Here is a 25,007-nt window from a genome sequence, read left to right as displayed (position 1 = left end):
TGACCAACCCCATCAACCCCATCCCACCCCTCCCCCCCAACCTTACATTCCTGCTTTGGGTGATGAGCGGAGATACATCTCTACCAAAGGAGGTGTGAGGCACTTCTTCCCTCCGCTGGCCTGTAGGTCACCCTTGGACAAAGTGCAGCACCTGCTCCCCGCCCCCCCCCCCCCCCACCCATCAGGGTCACATGAAGCCATGGGGGCAGGTGGTGGATGGTCGTACGAGCAGCCGGTGCAGATCACAGGTCCTGGTTATGTGACCACTGACACCAGGTAGACAATCTGTGAAGAGTATTGATAATGGCTGGGGTCACCCGTCTTGTAAAGACACTGCCCAGAAGAAGGCAATGGCAAACCAGTTCTGTAGAAAGATTCCCAAGAACAATCATGGTCATGGAAAGACCATGATCACCCACGTCATACGACATGGCGCACATTGATGATAACATCCCTGCGGCGGACTTGTCCAACTGCACCCGGACTAATCACTGTCTGTTATGCGGTGATGGGGGCGGCTACTGCACAGGATTGAGAGAAGCTGCAGAGAGTGGTGAACTCGGTCAGCTCCATCACGGACACCAGCCTTCCCAGTATCCAAGGCATCTTTAAGGAGCAAAGCCTCAAAAGGCAGCGTCCATCATGAAGGACCCCCATTACTCAGGACATGCCCTCTTCTCAATGCTACCATCAGGGAGGAGGTACAGGAGCCTGAAGACACGCATTCAGTGATTCAGAAACAGCTTCTTTCCCACTGCCATCCAATTTCTGAATGGACATTGAACCCATGAAATCCGCCTCACTACTTCTTTATTTCTATTTTTGTGCTACTTATTTAATTTAACCATTTAATATATGCATACTTACTATAAAAGTTACTGTTTCGTACTATTATTATGTATTGCAATGTTCTGCTACCACAAAGATGACAAATTTCTGAGATTCCCCTGACACCCACGAGGGGGCACCGTGGGGGGTGATTAGCCTCGTCTTTTGGAGGGCCTGCCAGGCAGTGACGGTTCCTCACGAGGTGGGAGGGCGCTGTTGAGATGTTGCCGTGCTCGTGGATGGTTTTAATTCCCCCCTCCTCCTCTGCCTGTTACAGTTCTGATCCTCGAGAAGACGGAAGATGATGACCTCACCAACAAAACCCTGAAGATCACGGACTTTGGGTTGGCACGTGAGTGGCACCGGACGACCAAGATGAGCGCGGCGGGCACCTACGCTTGGATGGCGCCCGAGGTCATCAAACTCTCCCTCTTTTCCAAGAGCAGTGACGTGTGGAGGTGAGTCACAGCCGGAGAACGAAGCCAGGCCAACAGAAGCGTTCAACAGCTGCTTCGTCGAGCACCTCCCCTCCCTCCGTCCGCTGTACCAGGCAGAATCTCCCAGTGGCGTCCATTTCAATTCATCTTCCCAGTCCCCTTCTCATACACCGATCCACGGTGTCCTCTACGGTCACGATGAGGAGGAACACCTCCTATAGCCGCCAACCTGATGGCGTGAATCCCTCTTCCTCTCCCTACCCCTTCCCTATCTCCATTTCCTTCACCCCCCTCCTCCTCTCTCCCTCTCTACCCTCCCTCTTCCTCCCCTCAACAACTTCTTTCCCTCTCCGCCTCTTCCCCCCTTCCCCCTCTCCCACTCCCTGTCTCCCCTCTTCTCTCCCTCCTCCTCCTCCTTCTCCCCATCATCCCCCTCTTGCACTCTCTTCCCCCCCACTCCCTCCCTCACATGCACAAACTCTCTTGCACACTTCCTCACTCACTCCCTCTCTCTCACACACTTCACTCTCTCACTCACTCTCCCTCCCTCCCTCTCCCTCACAGTTTCGGAGTCCTGCTGTGGGAGCTGCTGACAGGAGAGGTGCCGTATCGGGAGATCGATGGGCTGGCTGTCGCCTACGGGGTGGCAGTAAACAAACTGACCCTTCCCATCCCTTCCACCTGTCCCGAACCTTTCGGCAAACTCATGGAAGGTAGGAGGATGATCCGATTGTGGAGTCGGTGTAACGGTGTAACGTAGGAATCAGTGAAAAGCTTTTGTTAGCATGCCATTCTGACTCGTCATCGAAGTAGTAATGTCTAGAGTGCTGTGCTAAAGTCTATGGCACATCCGCATGGCCAGAGTGCCCAAGACTTTTGCACAGTACTAATTTTACGTATCACACTGTACTGTTACAAAAAAAAACAAATTTCGTGACGTGTGTGAGTGACGATAAACCTGATTCTGATCTGGGTCTCCATTGTGGATTCAGCCACAGTCCCGCACCTCATCCCGCCAGTCAGGGTCACGGGAACAGCTGGGGCAGATCACAGGTCCTGGTTATGTGACCACTGACGCCACGCAGACAATCTCTGAAGAGTATTGACAATGGCTGGGGTTAGGGGAGAGGTGGGGGGTCACCCATTTTGTAAAGACTCTGCCCAGAAGAAGGCAATGGCAAACCAATTCTGTAGAAAAATTTGCCAAGAACAATCAGAGTGGGGAGACCATGATCGCCCACGTCATACGACAGAGCACATGATGATGTCATACGTAAATAATGAGGGGTCTAGATAGGGTTAAGGCAACCTGGTGTTTTCCACTGAGGTGGAGTGAGGTTAGAGGTCATGGGTTAAGGGTGAAAGGTGAACTATTCAAGGGGAACTCGAGGGGAAACTTGTTCGGAGGGTGGTAAGAATGTGGAACGAACTGTCAGCACAAGTGGCAGATAAATAAATGGGAATAGCTTCTTCACGTTTCACATTCTGGCTTACGAACCGTTCCATAGGAGTGCTGTCCCTTCAGATGGTGGAGCAAACCTGGACATATAACTCACACACAACACGGAAAACATACCGCCAAATGAAACAACATTCCCCCAGAACGAGCTGTACTCCACAGTTACCTGTACGTATAACTCAAACACAACACAGAAATTATACCGCCAAACGACACAACATTCCTCCAGACCGAGCTGTACTCCACAGTTACCTGTACGTACAACTCACACACAACACAGAAAGTATACAGCGAAACGAAACAACGTTCCTCCAGAACTAGTTGTACTCCACAGTTACCTGCACGTATAACTCACACACAACACAGAAAATATACCGCCAAAAGAAAAAACGTTCCTCCGGAACGAGCTGTCACCACGGTTACCTGTACATATAACTCACACACAACACAGAAAATATACCGCCAAATGAAACAACGTTCCTCCGGACCGAGCTGTACTCCACAGTTACCTGTACGTATAACTCACACACAACACAGAAAATGTACAGCCAAACGAAACAATGTTGCTCGTGACCGAGTTGTACAACACAGTTACCTGTACGTGTAACTCACACAAAAGATAAATTATACCGCCAAACGAAACAAAATTCCTCCAGACCGAGCTATACTCCACAGTTACCTGTACGTATAACTCACACACAACACAGAAAATATACCGCCAAACGAAACAACATTCCTCCTGACTGAGCTGTGCTCCATAGTTACCTGTACGTATAACTCACACACAACACAGAAAATATACCGCAAAACGAAACAACGTTCCTCCGGAAGGAGCTATATACCTCAGTTACCTGTACGTATAACTCACCGAAAACACAGAAAATATACCGCCAAACGAAACAACATTTCTCCATACCAAGCTGTACACCACAGTTACCTGTACGTATAACTCACACACAACCAAGAAAATATACCGCCATACGTAACAACGTTTCTCCAGACCGAACTGGAAACACCACAGTTACCTGTACATATAACTCACACACAACAGGGAAAATATACCGCCAAACGAAACAACATTCCTCCTGACTGAGCTGTGCTCCACAGTTACCTGTACGTATAACTCATGCACAACACAGAAAATATACCACCAAACGGAACAACATTCCTCCGGAACGAGCTGTACTCCACAGTTACCTGTACGTATAACACACACAACACAGAAAATATACCGCCAAACGAAACAACATTCCTCCTGACTGAGCCTGTGCTCCACAGTTACCTGTACGTATAACACACAAAACACAGAAAATATACCGCCAAACGAATCGACATTCCTCCTTGACCGAGCTGTGCTCCACAGTTACCTGCACATATAACTCACACACAACACAGAAAATATACCGCCAAATGAAAAAATGTTCCCCGTGACCGAGTTGTAAACTACAGTTACCTGTACGTACAACTCACACACAAAACAGAAAGTATACAGCGAAACGAAACAACGTTCCTCCAGAACAAGTTGTACTCCACAGTTACCTGTACGTATAATTCACACGCAACCCAGAAAATATACCGCCATACGTAACAACGTTCCTCGTGACCGAGCTATGCTCCACAGTTACCTGTACGTATAACTCACACACAACACAGAAAAAATACCGCCAAACGAAACAAGATTCCTCCAGAACGAGCTGTACTCCACAGTTACCGGTACGTATAACTCACACACAACACAGAAAATATACCGCCAAACGAATCAACGTTCCTCCGGAAGGAGCTGTATGCCTCAGTTACCTGTACGTATAACTCACAGACAACACAGAAAATATACCGCCAAATGAAACAACATTTCTCCTGACCGAGCTGTACACCACAGTTACCTGTACGTATAACTCAGACACAACACAGAAAATATACCGCCAAACGAAACAACGTTCCTCCAGACCGAGCTGTGCTCCACAGTTACCTGTACGTATAACTCAGACACAACACAGAAAATATACCGCCAAACGAAACAACTTTCCTCCAGACCGAGCTGTGCTCCACAGTTACCTGTAAGTATAACTCACACACAACACTGAAAATATACGGCCAAATGAAACAACGTTCCTCCGGAAGGAGCTGTATGCCTCAGTTACCTGTACGTATAACTGACAGACAACACAGAAAATATACCGCCATACGTAACAATGTTCCTCCAGACCGATCTGTCACCACAGTTACCTGTACGTATCACTCATGCACAACAGAGAAAATATACCGCCAAACGTAACAACGTTCCTCCAGACCGAGCTGGAAACACCAGTTACCTGTACATATAACTCACACACAACACTAAAAATATACCGCCAAACGAAACAATATTCCTCGTGACCGAGCTGTACTCCACAGTTACCAGTACGTATAACTCAAACACAACACAGAAAATATACGGCCAAACGAAACAATGTTCCTCGTTACCGAACGTTACTCCACAGTTACCGGTACGTATAACTCACACACAACACAGAAAATATACCGCCAAACGAAACAACGTTCCTCCGGAACGAGCTGTACTCCACAGTTACCTGTACGTTTAACTCACACACAACACAGAAAATGTACCGCCAAACGAAACAATGTTCCTCCTGACCGAGCTGTACTCTGCAGTTACCTGTACATATAACTCACACACAACACATAAAATATAACGCCAAACGAAACAACGTTCCTCCGGAAAGAGCTGTATACCTCAGTTACCTGTATGTATAACTCACAAACAACACAGAAAATATACCGCCAAACGAAACAACATTTCTCCTGACCGAGCTGTACACCACAGTTACCTGTACGTATAACTCAGACACAACACAGAAAATATACCGCCAAACGTAACGACATTCCTCCAGACCAAGCAGTACTCCACAGTTAACTGTACGTATAACTCACACAAGACACAGAAAATATACCGCCAAACGAAAAAATGTTCCCCGTAACCGAGCTGTAAACTACAGTTACCTGTACGTACAACTCACACACAACATAGAAAGTATACAGCGAAACGAAACAACGTTCCTCCAGAACGAGTTGTACTCCACAGTTACCTGTACGTATAACTCACACACAACCCAGAAAATATACCGCCATACGTAACAACGTTCCTCCAGACCGAGCTGGAAACACCAGTTACCTGTAAATATAACTCACAAACAACACTGAAAATACACCGCCAAATGAAACATCGCTCCTCCAGAACAAGCTGTACTCCACAGTTACCTGTACATTTAACTCACACACAGCACAGAGAATATACCGCCAAACGAAAAAACGTTCCTCCAGAACGAGCTGTACACCACAGTTACCTGTACGTATAACTCACACACAACCAAGAAAATATACCGCCATACGTAACAACTTTTCTCCAGACCGAACTGGAAACACCACAGTTACCTGTACGTATAACTCCCACACAACACTGAAAATATACCGCCAAACGAAACAACATTCCTCCTGACTGAGCTGTGCTCCACAGTTACCTGTACGTATAACTCATGCACAACACAGAAAATATACCACCAAACGGAACAACATTCCTCCGGAACGAGCTGTACTCCACAGTTACCTCTACGTATAACACACACAACACAGAAAATATACCGCCAAACGAAACAACATTCCTCCTGACTGAGCTGTGCTCCACAGTTACCTGTACGTATAACACACACAACACAGAAAATATACCGCCAAACGAATCGACATTCCTCCTTGACCGAGCTGTGCTCCACAGTTACCTGCACATATAACTCACACACAACACAGAAAATATACCGCCAAATGAAAAAATGTTCCCATGACTGAGCTGTAAACTACAGTTACCTGTACGTACAACCCACACACAACATAGAAAGTATACAGCGAAACAAAACAACGTTCCTCCAGAACGAGTTGTACTCCACAGTTACCTGTACGTATAACTCACACACAACCCAGAAAATATACCGCCATACGTAACAACGTTCCTCGTGACGAGCTGTACTCCACAGTTACCTGCACGTATAACCCACACACAAGACAGAAAATATACCGCCAAACGAAACAACATTCCTCCTGACTGAGCTGTGCTCCACAGTTACCTGTACGTATAACTCACACACAACACAGAAAAAATACCGCCAAACGAAACAAGATTCCTCCAGAACGAGCTGTACTCCACAGTTACCTGTACGTATAACTCACACACAACCCAGAAAATATACCGCCATACGTAACAACGTTCCTCCAGACCGAGCTGGAAACACCACAGTTACCTGTACATATAACTCACACACAACACTGAAAATATACCGCCAAACGAAACAATGTTCCTCGTGACCGAGCTGTACTCCACAGTTACCGGTACGTATAACTCACACACAACACAGAAAATATATCGCCAAACGAAACAAGGTTCCTCCGGACCGAGCTGTACTCCACAGTTACCAGTACGTATAACTCAGACACAACACAGAAAATGTACCACCAAACGAAACAATGTTCCTCGTGACCGAGCTGTACACCACAGTTACCTGTACGTGTAACTCACACACAAGAGAGAAAATATACCGCCAAACGAAACAATATTCCTCGTGACCGAGCTGTACTCCACAGTTTCCGGTACGTATAACTCACACACGACGCAGAAAATACACCTCCGAACGAAACAATGTTCCTCCTGACCGAGCTGTACTCCGCAGTTACCTGTACGTATAACTCACACACAACCCAGAAAATATACCGCCATATGTAACAACGTTTCTCCAGACCGAACTGGAAACACCACAGTTACCTGTACATATAACTCACACACAACACTGAAAATATACCTCCAAACGAAACAATGTTCCTCGTGACCGAACTGTACTCCACAGTTACCGGTACGTATAACTCACACACAACACAGAAAATATACCGCCAAACGAAACAACGTTCCTCCGGAACGAGTTGTACTCCACAGTTACCTGTACATATACCTCACACACAACACGGAAAATGTACCGCCAAACGAAACAATGTTTCTCGTGGCTGAGCTGCGTATAACTCAGACACAACACAGAAAATGTACCACCAAACGAAACAATGTTCCTCGTGACCGAGCTGTACACCACAGTTACCTGTACGTGTAACTCACACACAAGGGAGAAAATATACCGCAAAACGAAACAACGTTCCTCCGGAAGGAGCTGTATTCCTCAGTTACCTGTACGTATAACTCACCGAAAACACAGAAAATATACCGCCAAACGAAACAACATTCCTCCATACCAAGCTGTACACCACAGTTACCTGTACGTATAACTCACACACAACCAAGAAAATATACCGCCATACGTAACAACTTTTCTCCAGACCGAACTGGAAACACCACAGTTCCCTGTACGTATAACTCCCACACAACACTGAAAATATACCGCCAAACAAAACAATGTTCCTCGTGACCGAACTGTACTCCACAGTTACCTGTACGGATAACTCACACACAACAGGGAAAATATACCGCCAAACGAAACAACATTCCTCCTGACTGAGCTGTGCTCCACAGTTACCTGTACGTATAACACACACAACACAGAAAATATACCGTCAAACGAATCGACATTCCTCCTTGACCGAGCTGTGCTCCACAGTTACCTGCACATATAACTCACACACAACACAGAAAATATACCGCCAAATGAAAAAATGTTCCCCGTGACCGAGCTGTAAACTACAGTTACCTGTACGTACAACTCACACACAACATAGAAAGTATACAGCGAAACGAAACAACGTTCCTCCAGAACGAGTTGTACTCCACAGTTACCTGTACGTATAACTCACACGCAACCCAGAAAATATACCGCCATACGTAACAACGTTCCTCGTGACCGAGCTATGCTCCACAGTTACCTGCACGTATAACCCACACACAAGACAGAAAATATACCGCCAAACGAAACAACATTCCTCCTGACTGAGCTGTGCTCCACAGTTACCTGTACGTATAACTCACACACAACCCAGAAAATATACCGCCATACGTAACAACGTTCCTCCAGAACGAGCTGGAAACACCACAGTTACCTGTACATATAACTCACACACAACACTGAAAATATACCGCCAAACGAAACAATGTTCCTCGTGGCCGAGCTGTACTCCACAGTTACCGGTACGTATAACTCACACATGACGCAGAAAATACACCTCCGAACGAAACAATGTTCCTCCTGACCGAGCTGTACTCCGCAGTTACCTGTACGTATAACTCACACACAACCCAGAAAATATACCGCCATATGTAACAACGTTTCTCCAGACCGAACTGGAAACACCACAGTTACCTGTACATATAACTCACACACAACACTGAAAATATACCTCCAAACGAAACAATGTTCGTCGTGACCGAACTGTACTCCACAGTTACCAGTACGTATAACTCACACACAACACAGAAAATATACCGCCAAACGAAACAACGTTCCTCCGGAACGAGTTGTACTCCACAGTTACCTGTACATATACCTCACACACAACACGGAAAATGTACCGCCAAACGAAACAATGTTTCTCGTGGCTGAGCTGCGTATAACTCACACACAACACAGAAAATATACCACCACACGTAACAACGTTCCTCCAGACCGAGCTGGAAACACCAGTTACCTGTAAATATAACTCACACACAACACTGAAAATACACCACCAAACGAAACATCGCTCCTCCAGAACAAGCTGTACTCCACAGTTACCTGTACGTTTAACTCACACACAGCACAGTGAATATACCGCCAAACGAAACAACGTTCCTCCAGAACGAGCTGTACACCACAGTTACCTGTACGTATAACTCACACACAACACAGAAAATATATCAACAAAAGAAAAAACGTTCCTCCGGAAAGAGCTGTCACCACAGTTACCTGTACGTATAACTCAGACACAACACAGAAAATGTACCGCCAAACGAAACAATGTTCCTCGTGACCGAGCTGTACACCACAGTTACCTGTACGTGTAACTCACACACAAGAGAGAAAATATACCGCCAAACGTAACGACATTCCTCCAGACCGAGCAGTACTCCACAGTTAACTGTACGTATAACTCACACACAACACAGAAAATATACCGCCAAACGAAAAAATGTTCCCCGTGACCGAGCTGTAAACTACAGTTACCTGTACGTACAACTCACACACAACATAGAAAGTATACAGCGAAACGAAACAACGTTCCTCCAGAACGAGTTGTACTCCACAGTTACGTGTACGTATGACTCACACACAACCCAGAAAATATACCGCCATACGTAACAACGTTCCTCCGGAACGAGCTGTACTCCACAGTTACCTGTACGTTTAACTCACACACAACACAGAAAATGTACCGCCAAACGAAACAATGTTCCTCCTGACCGAGCTGTACTCTGCAGTTACCTGTACATATAACTCACACACAACACATAAAATATAACGCCAAACGAAACAACGTTCCTCCGGAAAGAGCTGTATACCTCAGTTACCTGTATGTATAACTCACAAACAACACAGAAAATATACCGCCAAACGAAACAACATTTCTCCTGACCGAGCTGTACACCACAGTTACCTGTACGTATAACTCAGACACAACACAGAAAATATATCGCCAAACGAAACAAGGTTCCTCCGGACCGAGCTGTACTCCACAGTTACCAGTACGTATAACTCAGACACAACACAGAAAATGTACCACCAAACGAAACAATGTTCCTCGTGACCGAGCTGTACACCACAGTTACCTGTACGTGTAACTCACACACAAGAGAGAAAATATACCGCCAAACGTAACGACATTCCTCCAGACCGAGCAGTACTCCACAGTTAACTGTACGTATAACTCACACAAGACACAGAAAATATACCGCCAAACGAAAAAATGTTCCCCGTGACTGAGCTGTAAACTACAGTTACCTGTACGTACAACTCACACACAACACAGAAAGTATACAGCGAAACGAAACAACGTTCCTCCAGAACGAGTTGTACTCCACAGTTACCTGTACGTACAACTCACACACAACATAGAAAGTATACAGCGAAACGAAACAACGTTCCTCCAGAACGAGTTGTACTCCACAGTTACCTGTATGTATAACTCAGACACAACACAGAGAATATACCGCCAAACGAAAAAACGTTCCTCCAGAACGAGCTGTGCTCCACAGTTACCTGTACGTATAACTCACACACAACACAGAAAATATACCGCCAAACGTAACGACATTCCTCCAGACCGAGCAGTACTCCACAGTTAACTGTACGTATAACTCACACCCAACACAGAAAATATACCGCCAAACGAAAAAATGTTCCCCGTGACCGAGCTGTAAACTACAGTTACCTGTACGTACAACCCACACACAACATAGAAAGTATACAGCGAAACGAAACAACGTTCCTCCAGAACGAGTTGTACTCCACAGTTACCTGTACGTATAACTCACACACAACCCAGAAAATATACCGCCATACGTAAAAACGTTCCTCGTGACCGAGCTGTGCTCCACAGTTACCTGTACGTATAACTCACACACAACACAGAAAATACACCGCCAAACGAAACAATGTTCCTCCTGACCGAGCTGTACACCACAGTTACCTGTACGTATAACTCACACACAACACAGAAAATATACCGCCAAACGAAACAACATTCCTCCTGACTGAGCTGTGCTCCATAGTTACCTGTACGTATAACTCACACACAACCCTGAAAATATACCGCAAAACGAAACAACGTTCCTCCGGAAGGAGCTGTATTCCTCAGTTACCTGTACGTATAACTCACCGAAAACACAGAAAATATACCGCCAAACGAAACAACATTCCTCCATACCAAGCTGTACACCACAGTTACCTGTACGTATAACTCACACACAACCAAGAAAATATACCGCCATACGTAACAACTTTTCTCCAGACCGAACTGGAAACACCACAGTTACCTGTACGTATAACTCCCACACAACACTGAAAATATACCGCCAAACAAAACAATGTTCCTCGTGACCGAACTGTACTCCACAGTTACCTGTACGGATAACTCACACACAACAGGGAAAATATACCGCCAAACGAAACAACATTCCTCCTGACTGAGCTGTGCTCCACAGTTACCTGTACGTATAACTCATGCACAACACAGAAAATATACCACCAAACGGAACAACATTCCTCCGGAACGAGCTGTACTCCACAGTTACCTCTACGTATAACACACACAACACAGAAAATATACCGCCAAACGAAACAACATTCCTCCTGACTGAGCTGTGCTCCACAGTTACCTGTACGTATAACACACACAACACAGAAAATATACCGCCAAACGAATCGACATTCCTCCTTGACCGAGCTGTGCTCCACAGTTACCTGCACATATAACTCACACACAACACAGAAAATATACCGCCAAACGAAACAACGTTCCTCCAGACCGAGCAGTACTCCACAGTTAACTGTACGTATAACTCACACACAACACAGAAAATATACAGCCACATGAAAAAATGTTCCCCATGACCGAGCTGTAAACTACAGTTACCTGTACGTACAACTCACACACAACATAGAAAGTATACAGCGAAACGAAACAACGTTCCTCCAGAACAAGTTGTACTCCACAGTTACCTGTACGTATAACTCACACACAACCCAGAAAATATACCGCCATACGTAACAACGTTCCTCCAGACCGAGCTGGAAACACCACAGTTACCTGTACATATAACTCACACACAACACTGAAAATATACCGCCAAACGAAACAATGTTCCTCGTGACCGAGCTGTACTCCACAGTTACCGGTACGTATAACTCACACACGACGCAGAAAATACACCTCCGAACGAAACAATGTTCCTCCTGACCGAGCTGTACTCCGCAGTTACCTGTACGTATAACTCACACACAACCCAGAAAATATACCGCCATATGTAACAACGTTTCTCCAGACCGAACTGGAAACACCACAGTTACCTGTACATATAACTCACACACAACACTGAAAATATACCTCCAAACGAAGCAATGTTCCTCGTGACCGAACTGTACTCCACAGTTACCGGTACGTATAACTCACACACAACACGGAAAATGTACCGCCAAACGAAACAATGTTTCTCGTGGCTGAGCTGCGTATAACTCACACACAACACAGAAAATATACCGCCACAGGTAACAACGTTCCTCCAGACCGAGCTGGAAACACCAGTTACCTGTAAATATAACTCCCACACAACACTGAAAATACACCACCAAACGAAACATCGCTCCTCCAGAACAAGCTGTACTCCACAGTTACCTGTAAGTTTAACTCACACACAGCATAGTGAATATACCGCCAAACGAAACAACGTTCCTCCAGAACGAGCTGTACACCACAGTTACCTGTACGTATAACTCACACACAACACAGAAAATATATCAACAAAAGAAAAAACGTTCCTCCGGAACGAGCTGTCACCACAGTTACCTGTACGTATAACTCAGACACAACACAGAAAATGTACCGCCAAACGAAACAATGTTCCTCCTGACCGAGCTGTACTCTGCAGTTACCTGTACATATAACTCACACACAACACATAAAATATAATGCCAAACGAAACAACGTTCCTCCGGAAAGAGCTGTATACCTCAGTTACCTGTACGTATAACTCACAAACAACACAGAAAATATACCGCCAAACGAAACAACATTTCTCCTGACCGAGCTGTACACCACAGTTACCTGTACGTATAACTCAGACACAACACAGAAAATATATCGCCAAACGAAACAACGTTCCTCCGGACCGAGCTGTACTCCACAGTTACCAGTACGTATAACTCAGACACAACACAGAAAATGTACCACCAAACGAAACAATGTTCCTCGTGACCGAGCTGTACACCACAGTTACCTGTACGTGTAACTCACACACAAGAGAGAAAATATACCGCCAAACGTAACGACATTCCTCCAGACCGAGCAGTACTCCACAGTTAACTGTACGTATAACTCACACACAACACAGAAAATATACAGCCAAACGAAAAAATGTTCCCCGTGACCGAGCTGTAAACTACAGTTACCTGTACGTACAACTCACACACAACACAGAAAGTATACAGCGAAACGAAACAACGTTCCTCCAGAACGAGTTGTACTCCACAGTTACGTGTACGTATAACTCACACACAACCCAGAAAATATACCGCCATACGTAACAACGTTCCTCGTGACCGAGCTGTACTCCACAGTTACCGGTACGTATAACTCACAGACAACACAGAAAATACACCGCCAAACGAAACAATGTTCCTCCTGACCGAGCTGTACACCACAGTTACCTGTACGTATAACTCACACACAACACAGAAAATATACGGCCAAACGAAACAATGTTCCTCGTTACCGAACTTTACTCCACAGTTACCGGTACGTATAACTCACACACAACACAGAAAATATACCGCCAAACGAAACAACGTTCCTCCGGAACGAGCTGTACTCCACAGTTACCTGTACGTTTAACTCACACACCACACAGAAAATGTACCGCCAAACGAAACAATGTTCCTCCTGACCGAGCTGTACTCTGCAGTTACCTGTACATATAACTCACACACAACACATAAAATATAACGCCAAACGAAACAACGTTCCTCCGGAAAGAGCTGTGCTCCACAGTTACCTGTACGTATAAGTCACACACAACACAGAAAATATACCGCCAAACGAAACATCATTCCTCCGGACCGAGCTGTACACCACAGTTACCTGTACGTATAACTCAGACACAACACAGAAAATATATCGCCAAACGAAACAACATTCCTCCGGACCGAGCTGTACTCCACAGTTACCAGTACGTATAACTCAGACACAACACAGAAAATGTACCACCAAACGAAACAATGTTCCTCGTGACCGAGCTGTACACCACAGTTACCTGTACGTGTAACTCACACACAAGAGAGAAAATATACCGCCAAACGTAACGACATTCCTCCAGACCGAGCAGTACTCCACAGTTACCTGTACGTATAACTCACACAAAACACAGAAAATATACCGCCAAACGTAACGACTTTCCTCCAGACCGAGCAGTACTCCACAGTTAACTGTACGTATAACTCATACACAACGCAGAAAATATACCGCCATACGTAACAACGTTCCTCCAGACCGAGCTGGAAACACCAGTTACCTGTAAATATAACTCACAAACAACACTGAAAATACACCGCCAAATGAAACATCGCTCCTCCAGAACAAGCTGTACTCCACAGTTACCTGTACATTTAACTCACACACAGCACAGAGAATATACCGCCAAACGAAAAAACGTTCCTCCAGAACGAGCTGTACACCACAGTTACCTGTACGTATAACTCACACACAACACAGAAAATATACCGTCAAGAGAAAAAACGTTCCTCCGGAACGAGCTGTCACCACAGTTACCTGTACGTATAACTCACACACAACACAGAAAATATACCGCCAAACGTAACGACATTCCTCCAGACCAAGCAGTACTCCACAGTTAACTGTACGTATAACTCACACACAACACAGAAAATATACCGCCAAATGAAAAAATGTTCCCCGTGACCGAGTTGTAAACTACAGTTACCTGTACGTACAACTCACACACAACATAGAAAGTATACAGCGAAACGAAACAACGTTCCTCCAGAACGAGTTGTACTCCACAGTTACCTGTACGTATAACTCACACACAACCCAGAAAATATACCGCCATACGTAAAAACGTTCCTTGTGACCGAGCTGTGCTCCACAGTTACCGGTACGTATAACTCACACACAACACAGAAAATATACCGCCAAACGAAACAATGTTCCTCCTGACCGAGCTGTACACCACAGTTACCTGTACGTATAACTCACACACAACACAGAAAATATACCGCCAAACGAAACAACATTCCTCCTGACTGAGCTGTGCTCCATAGTTACCTGTACGTATAACTCACACACAACACAGAAAATATACCGCAAAACGAAACAACGTTCCTCCGGAAGGAGCTGTATTCCTCAGTTACCTGTACGTATAACTCACCGAAAACACAGAAAATATACCGCCAAACGAAACAACATTCCTCCATACCAAGCTGTACACCACAGTTACCTGTACGTATAACTCACACACAACCAAGAAAATATACCGCCATACGTAACAACTTTTCTCCAGACCGAACTGGAAACACCACAGTTACCGGTACGTATAACTCCCACACAACACTGAAAATATACCGCCAAACAAAACAATGTTCCTCGTGACCGAACTGTACTCCACAGTTACCTGTACGGATAACTCACACACAACAGGGAAAATATACCGCCAAACGAAACAACATTCCTCCTGACTGAGCTGTGCTCAACAGTTACCTGTACGTATAACACACACAGCACAGAAAATATACCGCCAAAAGAATCGACATTCCTCCTTGACCGAGCTGTGCTCCACAGTTACCTGCACATATAACTCACACACAACACAGAAAATATACAGCCAAATGAAAAAATGTTCCCCGTGACCGAGCTGTACACCACAGTTACCTGTACGGATAACTCACACACAACATAGAAAGTATACAGCGAAACGAAACAACGTTCCTCCAGAACAAGTTGTACTCCACAGTTACCTGTACGTATAACTCACACGCAACCCAGAAAATATACCGCCATACGTAACAACGTTCCTCGTGACCGAGCTATGCTCCACAGTTACCTGCACGTATAACCCACACACAAGACAGAAAATATACCGCCAAACGAAACAACATTCCTCCTGACTGAGCTGTGCTCCACAGTTACCTGTACGTATAACTCACACACAACACAGAAAAAATACCGCCAAACGAAACAAGATTCCTCCAGAACGAGCTGTACTCCACAGTTACCTGTACGTATAACTCACACACAACCCAGAAAATATACCGCCATACGTAACAACGTTCCTCCAGACCGAGCTGGAAACACCACAGTTACCTGTACATATAACTCACACACAACACTGAAAATATACCGCCAAACGAAACAATGTTCCTCGTGACCGAGCTGTACTCCACAGTTACCGGTACGTATAACTCACACACGATGCAGAAAATACACCTCCGAACGAAACAATGTTCCTCCTGACTGAGCTGTACTCCGCAGTTACCTGTACGTATAACTCACACACAACCCAGAAAATATACCGCCATATGTAACAACGTTTCTCCAGACCGAACTGGAAACACCACAGTTACCTGTACGTATAACTCACACACAACACTGAAAATATACCTCCAAACGAAACAATGTTCCTCGTGACCGAACTGTACTCCACAGTTACCGGTACGTATAACTCACACACAACACGGAAAATGTACCGCCAAACGAAACAATGTTTCTCGTGGCTGAGCTGCGTATAACTCACACACAACACAGAAAATATACCGCCACACGTAACAACGTTCCTCCAGACCGAGCTGGAAACACCAGTTACCTGCAAACATAACTCCCACACAACACTGAAAATACACCACCAAACGAAACATCGCTCCTCCAGAACAAGCTGTACTCCACAGTTACCTGTACGTTTAACTCACACACAGCATAGTGAATATACCGCCAAACGAAACAACGTTCCTCCAGAACGAGCTGTACACCACAGTTACCTGTACGTATAACTCACACACAACACAGAAAATATATCAACAAAAGAAAAAACGTTCCTCCGGAACGAGCTGTCACCACAGTTACCTGTACGTATAACTCAGACACAACACAGAAAATGTACCGCCAAACGAAACAATGTTCCTCGTGACCGAGCTGTACACCACAGTTACCTGTACGTGTAACTCACACACAAGAGAGAAAATATACCGCCAAACGTAACGACATTCCTCCAGACCGAGCAGTACTCCACAGTTAACTGTACGTATAACTCACACACAACACAGAAAATATACCGCCAAACGTAACGACATTCCTCCAGACCGAGCAGTACTCCACAGTTAACTGTACGTATAACTCACACAAAACACAGAAAATATACCGCCAAACGAAAAAATGTTCCCCGTGACCGAGCTGTAAACTACAGTTACCTGTACGTACAACTCACACACAACATAGAAAGTATACAGCGAAACGAAACAACGTTCCTCCAGAACGAGCTGTACTCCACAGTTACCTGTACGTACAACCCACACACAACATAGAAAGTATACAGCGAAACAAAACAACATTCCTCCAGAACGAGTTGTACTCCACAGTTACCTGTACGTATAACTCACACACAACCCAGAAAATATACCGCCATACGTAACAACGTTCCTCGTGACCGAGCTGTACTCCACAGTTACCGGTACGTATAACTCACACACAAGACAGAAAATATACCGCCAAACGAAACAACATTCCTCCGGAAGGAGCTGTACACCACAGTTACCTGTATGTATAACTCACACACAACCCAGAAAATATACCGCCATACGTAACAACGTTTCTCCAGACCGAACTGGAAACACCACAGTTACCTGTACATATAACTCACACACAACACTGAAAATATACCTCCAAACGAAACAATGTTCCTCGTTACCGAACTTTACTCCACAGTTACCGGTACGTATAACTCACACACAACACAGAAAATATACCGCCAAACGAAACAACGTTCCTCCGGAACGAGTTGTACTCCACAGTTACCTGTACATATACCTCACACACAACTCAGAAAATGTACCGCCAAACGAAACAATGTTCCTCGTGACTGAGCTGCATATAACTCACACACAACACAGAAAATATACCGCCATACGTAACAACGTTCCTCCAGACCGAGCTGGAAACACCAGTTACCTGTAAATATAACTCACACACAACACATAAAATATAATGCCAAACGAAACAACGTTCCTCCAGAACGAGCTGTACACCACAGTTAACTGTACGTATAACTCAGACACAACACAGAAAATGTACCGCCAAACGAAACAATGTTCCTCCTGACCGAGCTGTACTCTGCAGTTACCTGTACATATAAGTCACACACAACACATAAAATATAATGCCAAACGAAACAACGTTCCTCCGGAAAGAGCTGTATACCTCAGTTACCTGTACATATAACTCACAAACAACACAGAAAATATACCGCCAAACGAAACAACATTTCTCCTGACCGAGCTGTACACCACAGTTACCTGTACGTATAACTCAGACACAACACAGAAAATATATCGCCAAACGAAACAACGTTCCTCCGGACCGAGCTGTACTCCACAGTTACCAGTACGTATAACTCAGACACAACACAGAAAATGTACCACCAAACGAAACAATGTTCCTCGTGACCGAGCTGTACACCACAGTTACCTGTACGTGTAACTCACACACAAGAGAGAAAATATACCGCCAAACGTAACAACATTCCTCCAGACTGAGCAGTACTCCACAGTTAACTGTACGTATAACTCACACAAAACACAGAAAATATACCGCCAAACGAAAAAATGTTCCCCGTGACCGAGCTGTAAACTACAGTTACCTGTACGTACAACTCACACACAACATAGAAAGTATACAGCGAAACGAAACAACGTTCCTCTAGAACGAGTTGTACTCCACAGTTACCTGTACGTATAACTCACACACAACCCAGAAAATATACCGCCATACGTAACAACGTTCCTCCAGACCGAGCTGGAAACACCAGTTACCTGTAAATATAAGTCACAAACAACACTGAAAATACACCGCCAAATGAAACATCGCTCCTCCAGAACAAGCTGTACACCACAGTTACCTGTACGTATAACTCACACACAACACAGAAAATATATCGCCAAACGAAACAACGTTCCTCCGGAACGAGCTGTCACCACAGTTACCTGTACGTATAACTCAGACACAACACAGAAAATATACCGCCAAACGAAACAACGTTCCTCCAGACCGAGCTGTGCTCCACAGTTACCTGTACGTATAACTCACACACAAGAGAGAAAATATACCGCCAAACGTAACGACATTCCTCCAGACCGAGCAGTACACCACAGTTAACTGTACGTATAACTAACACACAACACAGAAAATATACCGCCAAACGAAAAAATGTTCCCCGTGACCGAGCTGTACACCACAGTTACCTGTACGTATAACTCACACACAACATAGAAAGTATACAGCGAAACAAAACAACGTTCCTCCAGAACGAGTTGTACTCCACAGTTACCTGTACGTACAACTCACACACAACATAGAAAGTATACAGCGAAACAAAACAACGTTCCTCCAGAACGAGTTGTACTCCACAGTTACGTGTACGTATAACTCACACACAACCCAGAAAATATACCGCCATACGTAACAACGTTCCTCGTGACCGAGCTGTACTCCACAGTTACCGGTACGTATAACTCACACACAACACAGAAAATATACGGCCAAACGAAACAATGTTCCTCGTTACCGAACTTTACTCCACAGTTACCGGTACGTATAACTCACACACAACACAGAAAATATACCGCCAAACGAAACAACGTTCATCCGGAAAGAGCTGTATACCTCAGTTACTTGTACGTATAACTCACAAACAACACAGAAAATATACCGCCAAACGAAACAACATTTCTCCTGACCGAGCTGTACACCACAGTTACCTGTACGTATAACTCAGACACAACACAGAAAATATATCGCCAAACGAAACAACGTTCCTCCGGACCGAGCTGTACTCCACAGTTACCAGTACGTATAACTCAGACACAACACAGAAAATGTACCGCCAAACGAAACAACGTTCCTCCGGACCGAGCTGTACTCCACAGTTTCCTGTACGTATAAGTCAGACACAACACAGAAAATATACCACCAAACGAAACAACATTCCTCCAGACCGAGCTGTACTCCACAGTTACCAGTACGTATAACTCAGACACAACACAGAAAATGTACCACCAAACGAAACAATGTTCCTCGTGACCGAGCTGTACACCACAGTTACCTGTACGTGTAACTCACACACAAGAGAGAAAATATACCGCCAAACGTAACGACATTCCTCCAGACCGAGCAGTACTCCACAGTTAACTGTACGTCTAACTCACACACAACACAGAAAATATACCGCCAAACGAAAAAATGTTCCCCGTGACCGAGCTGTAAACTACAGTTACCTGTACGTACAACTCACACACAACATAGAAAGTATACAGCGAAACGAAACAACGTTCCTCCAGAACGAGTTGTACTCTACAGTTACCTGTACGTATAACTCACACACAACACAGAAAATATACCGCCATACGTAACAACGTTCCTCGTGACCGAGCTGTACTCCACAGTTACCGGTACGTATAACTCACACACAACACAGAAAATATACCGCCATACGTAACAACGTTCCTCCAGACCGAGCAGGAAACACCAGTTACCTGTAAATATAACTCACAAACAACACTGAAAATACACCGCCAAATGAAACATCGCTCCTCCAGAACAAGCTGTACTCCACAGTTACCTGTACATTTAACTCACACACAGCACAGAGAATATACCGCCAAACGAAAAAACGTTCCTCCAGAACGAGCTGTACACCACAGTTACCTGTACGTATAACTCACACACAACACAGAAAATATACCGTCAAGAGAAAAAACGTTCCTCCGGAACGAGCTGTCACCACAGTTACCTGTACGTATAACTCACACACAACACAGAAAATATACCGCCAAACGTAACGACATTCCTCCAGACCGAGCAGTACTCCACAGTTAACTGTACGTATAACTCGCACCCAACACAGAAAATATACCGCCAAATGAAAAAATGTTCCCAGTGACCGAGCTGTAAACTACATTTACCTGTACGTACAACCCACACACAACATAGAAAGTATACAGCGAAACGAAACAACATTCCTCCAGAACGAGTTGTACTCCACAGTTACCTGTACGTATAACTCACACACAACCCAGAAAATATACCGCCATACGTAAAAACGTTCCTCGTGACCGAGCTGTGCTCCACAGTTACCGGTACGTATAACTCATACAGAACACAGAAAATACACCGCCAAACGAAACAATGTTCCTCCTGACCGAGCTGTACACCACAGTTACCTGTACGTATAACTCACACACAACACAGAAAATATACCGCCAAACGAAACAACGTTCCTCGTGACCGAGCTATGCTCCACAGTTACCTGCACGTATAACCCACACACAAGACAGAAAATATACCGCCAAACGAAACAACATTCCTCCTGACTGAGCTGTGCTCCACAGTTACCTGTACGTATAACTCACACACAACACAGAAAAAATACCGCCAAACGAAACAAGATTCCTCCAGAACGAGCTGTACTCCACAGTTACCTGTACGTATAACTCACACACAACCCAGAAAATATACCGCCATACGTAACAACGTTCCTCCAGACCGAGCTGGAAACACCACAGTTACCTGTACATATAACTCACACACAACACTGAAAATATACCGCCAAACGAAACAATGTTCCTCGTGACCGAGCTGTACTCCACAGTTACCGGTACGTATAACTCACACACGACGCAGAAAATACACCTCCGAACGAAACAATGTTCCTCCTGACTGAGCTGTACTCCGCAGTTACCTGTACGTATAACTCACACACAACCCAGAAAATATACCGCCATATGTAACAACGTTTCTCCAGACCGAACTGGAAACACCACAGTTACCTGTACGTATAACTCGCACACAACACGGAAAATGTACCGCCAAACGAAACAATGTTTCTCGTGGCTGAGCTGCGTATAACTCACACACAACACAGAAAATATACCGCCACACGTAACAACGTTCCTCCAGACCGAGCTGGAAACACCAGTTACCTGTAAATATAACTCCCACACAACACTGAAAATACACCACCAAACGAAACATCGCTCCTCCAGAACAAGCTGTACTCCACAGTTACCTGTACGTTTAACTCACACACAGCATAGTGAATATACCGCCAAACGAAACAACGTTCCTCCAGAACGAGCTGTACACCACAGTTACCTGTACGTATAACTCACACACAACACAGAAAATATATCAACAAAAGAAAAAACGTCCCTCCGGAACGAGCTGTCACCACAGTTTCCTGTACGTATAACTCAGACACAACACAGAAAATGTACCGCCAAACGAAACAATGTTCCTCGTGACCGAGCTGTACACCACAGTTACCTGTACGTATAACTCACACACAACCCAGAAAATATACCGCCATACGTAACAACGTTTCTCCAGACCGAACTGGAAACACCACAGTTACCTGTACATATAACTCACACACAACACTGAAAATATACCTCCAAACGAAACAATGTTCCTCGTTACCGAACTTTACTCCACAGTTACCGGTACGTATAACTCACACACAACACAGAAAATATACCGCCAAACGAAACAACGTTCCTCCGGAACGAGTTGTACTCCACAGTTACCTGTACGTATACCTCACACACAACACAGAAAATGTACCGCCAAACGAAACAATGTTCCTCGTGACTGAGCTGCATATAACTCACACACAACACAGAAAATATACCGCCATACGTAACAACGTTCCTCCAGACCGAGCTGGAAACACCAGTTACCTGTAAATATAACTCACAAACAACACTGAAAATACACCACCAAACGAAACATCGCTCCTCCAGAACAAGCTGTACTCCACAGTTACCTGTACGTTTAACTCACACACAGCACAGTGAATATACCGCCAAACGAAACAACGTTCCTCCAGAACGAGCTGTACACCACAGTTACCTGTACGTATAACTCAGACACAACACAGAAAATGTACCGCCAAACGAAACAATGTTCCTCCTGACCGAGCTGTACTCTGCAGTTACCTGTACATATAAGTCACACACAACACATAAAATATAATGCCAAACGAAACAACGTTCCTCCGGAAAGAGCTGTATACCTCAGTTACCTGTACGTATAACTCACAAACAACACAGAAAATATACCGCCAAACGAAACAACATTTCTCCTGACCGAGCTGTACACCACAGTTACCTGTACGTATAACTCAGACACAACACAGAAAATATATCGCCAAACGAAACAACGTTCCTCCGGACCGAGCTGTACTCCACAGTTACCAGTACGTATAACTCAGACACAACACAGAAAATGTACCACCAAACGAAACAATGTTCCTCGTGACCGAGCTGTACACCACAGTTACCTGTACGTGTAACTCACACACAAGAGAGAAAATATACCGCCAAACGTAACGACATTCCTCCAGACCGAGCAGTACTCCACAGTTAACTGTACGTATAACTCACACACAACACAGAAAATATACCGCCATACGTAACAACGTTCCTCCAGACCGAGCTGGAAACACCAGTTACCTGTAAATATAACTCACAAACAACACTGAAAATACACCGCCAAATGAAACATCGCTCCTCCAGAACAAGCTGTACTCCACAGTAACCTGTACATTTAACTCACACACAGCACAGAGAATATACCGCCAAACGAAAAAACGTTCCTCCAGAACGAGCTGTACACCACAGTTACCTGTACGTATAACTCACACACAACACAGAAAATATACCGTCAAGAGAAAAAACGTTCCTCCTGAACGAGCTGTCACCACAGTTACCTGTACGTATAACTCAGACACAACACAGAAAATGTACCGCCAAACGAAACAAAGTTCCTCGTGACCGAGCTGTACACCACAGTTACCTGTACGTATAACTCACACACAACCCAGAAAATATACCGCCATACGTAACAACGTTTCTCCAGACCGAACTGGAAACACCACAGTTACCTGTACATATAACTCACACACAACACTGAAAATATACCTCCAAACGAAACAATGTTCCTCGTTACCAAACTTTACTCCACAGTTACCGGTACGTATAACTCACACACAACACAGAAAATATACCGCCAAACGAAACAACGTTCCTCCGGAACGAGTTGTACTCCACAGTTACCTGTACATATACCTCACACACAACACAGAAAATGTACCGCCAAACGAAACAATGTTGCTCGTGACTGAGCTGCATATAACTCACACACAACACAGAAAATATACCGCCATACGTAACAACGTTCCTCCAGACCGAGCTGGAAACACCAGTTACCTGTAAATATAACTCACAAACAACACTGAAAATACACCACCAAACGAAACATCGCTCCTCCAGAACAAG

General features: G+C 44.8%; 1 protein-coding gene across 1 annotated transcript in view; it reads left to right on the top strand.

Annotated features, from left to right (window-relative positions):
* LOC132388691 (mitogen-activated protein kinase kinase kinase 10-like) overlaps positions 1-25,007 on the top strand; it is a 167,279-nt gene that overhangs the window by 62,933 nt on the left and 79,339 nt on the right. Inside the window, exons 2-3 of the mRNA XM_059961066.1 lie at positions 1,106-1,286; positions 1,830-1,978. Of these exons, the coding sequence (XP_059817049.1) occupies positions 1,106-1,286; positions 1,830-1,978 (330 nt within the window). The remainder of the gene's footprint in view (positions 1-1,105; positions 1,287-1,829; positions 1,979-25,007) is intronic.

This window comes from Hypanus sabinus, unplaced genomic scaffold, assembly GCF_030144855.1.
Source record: "Hypanus sabinus isolate sHypSab1 unplaced genomic scaffold, sHypSab1.hap1 scaffold_381, whole genome shotgun sequence".
Lineage (NCBI taxonomy): Eukaryota > Metazoa > Chordata > Chondrichthyes > Myliobatiformes > Dasyatidae > Hypanus > Hypanus sabinus.
Note: the sequence above shows the minus strand (reverse complement) of the source record. Positions and strands in the feature narration are given on the sequence as shown.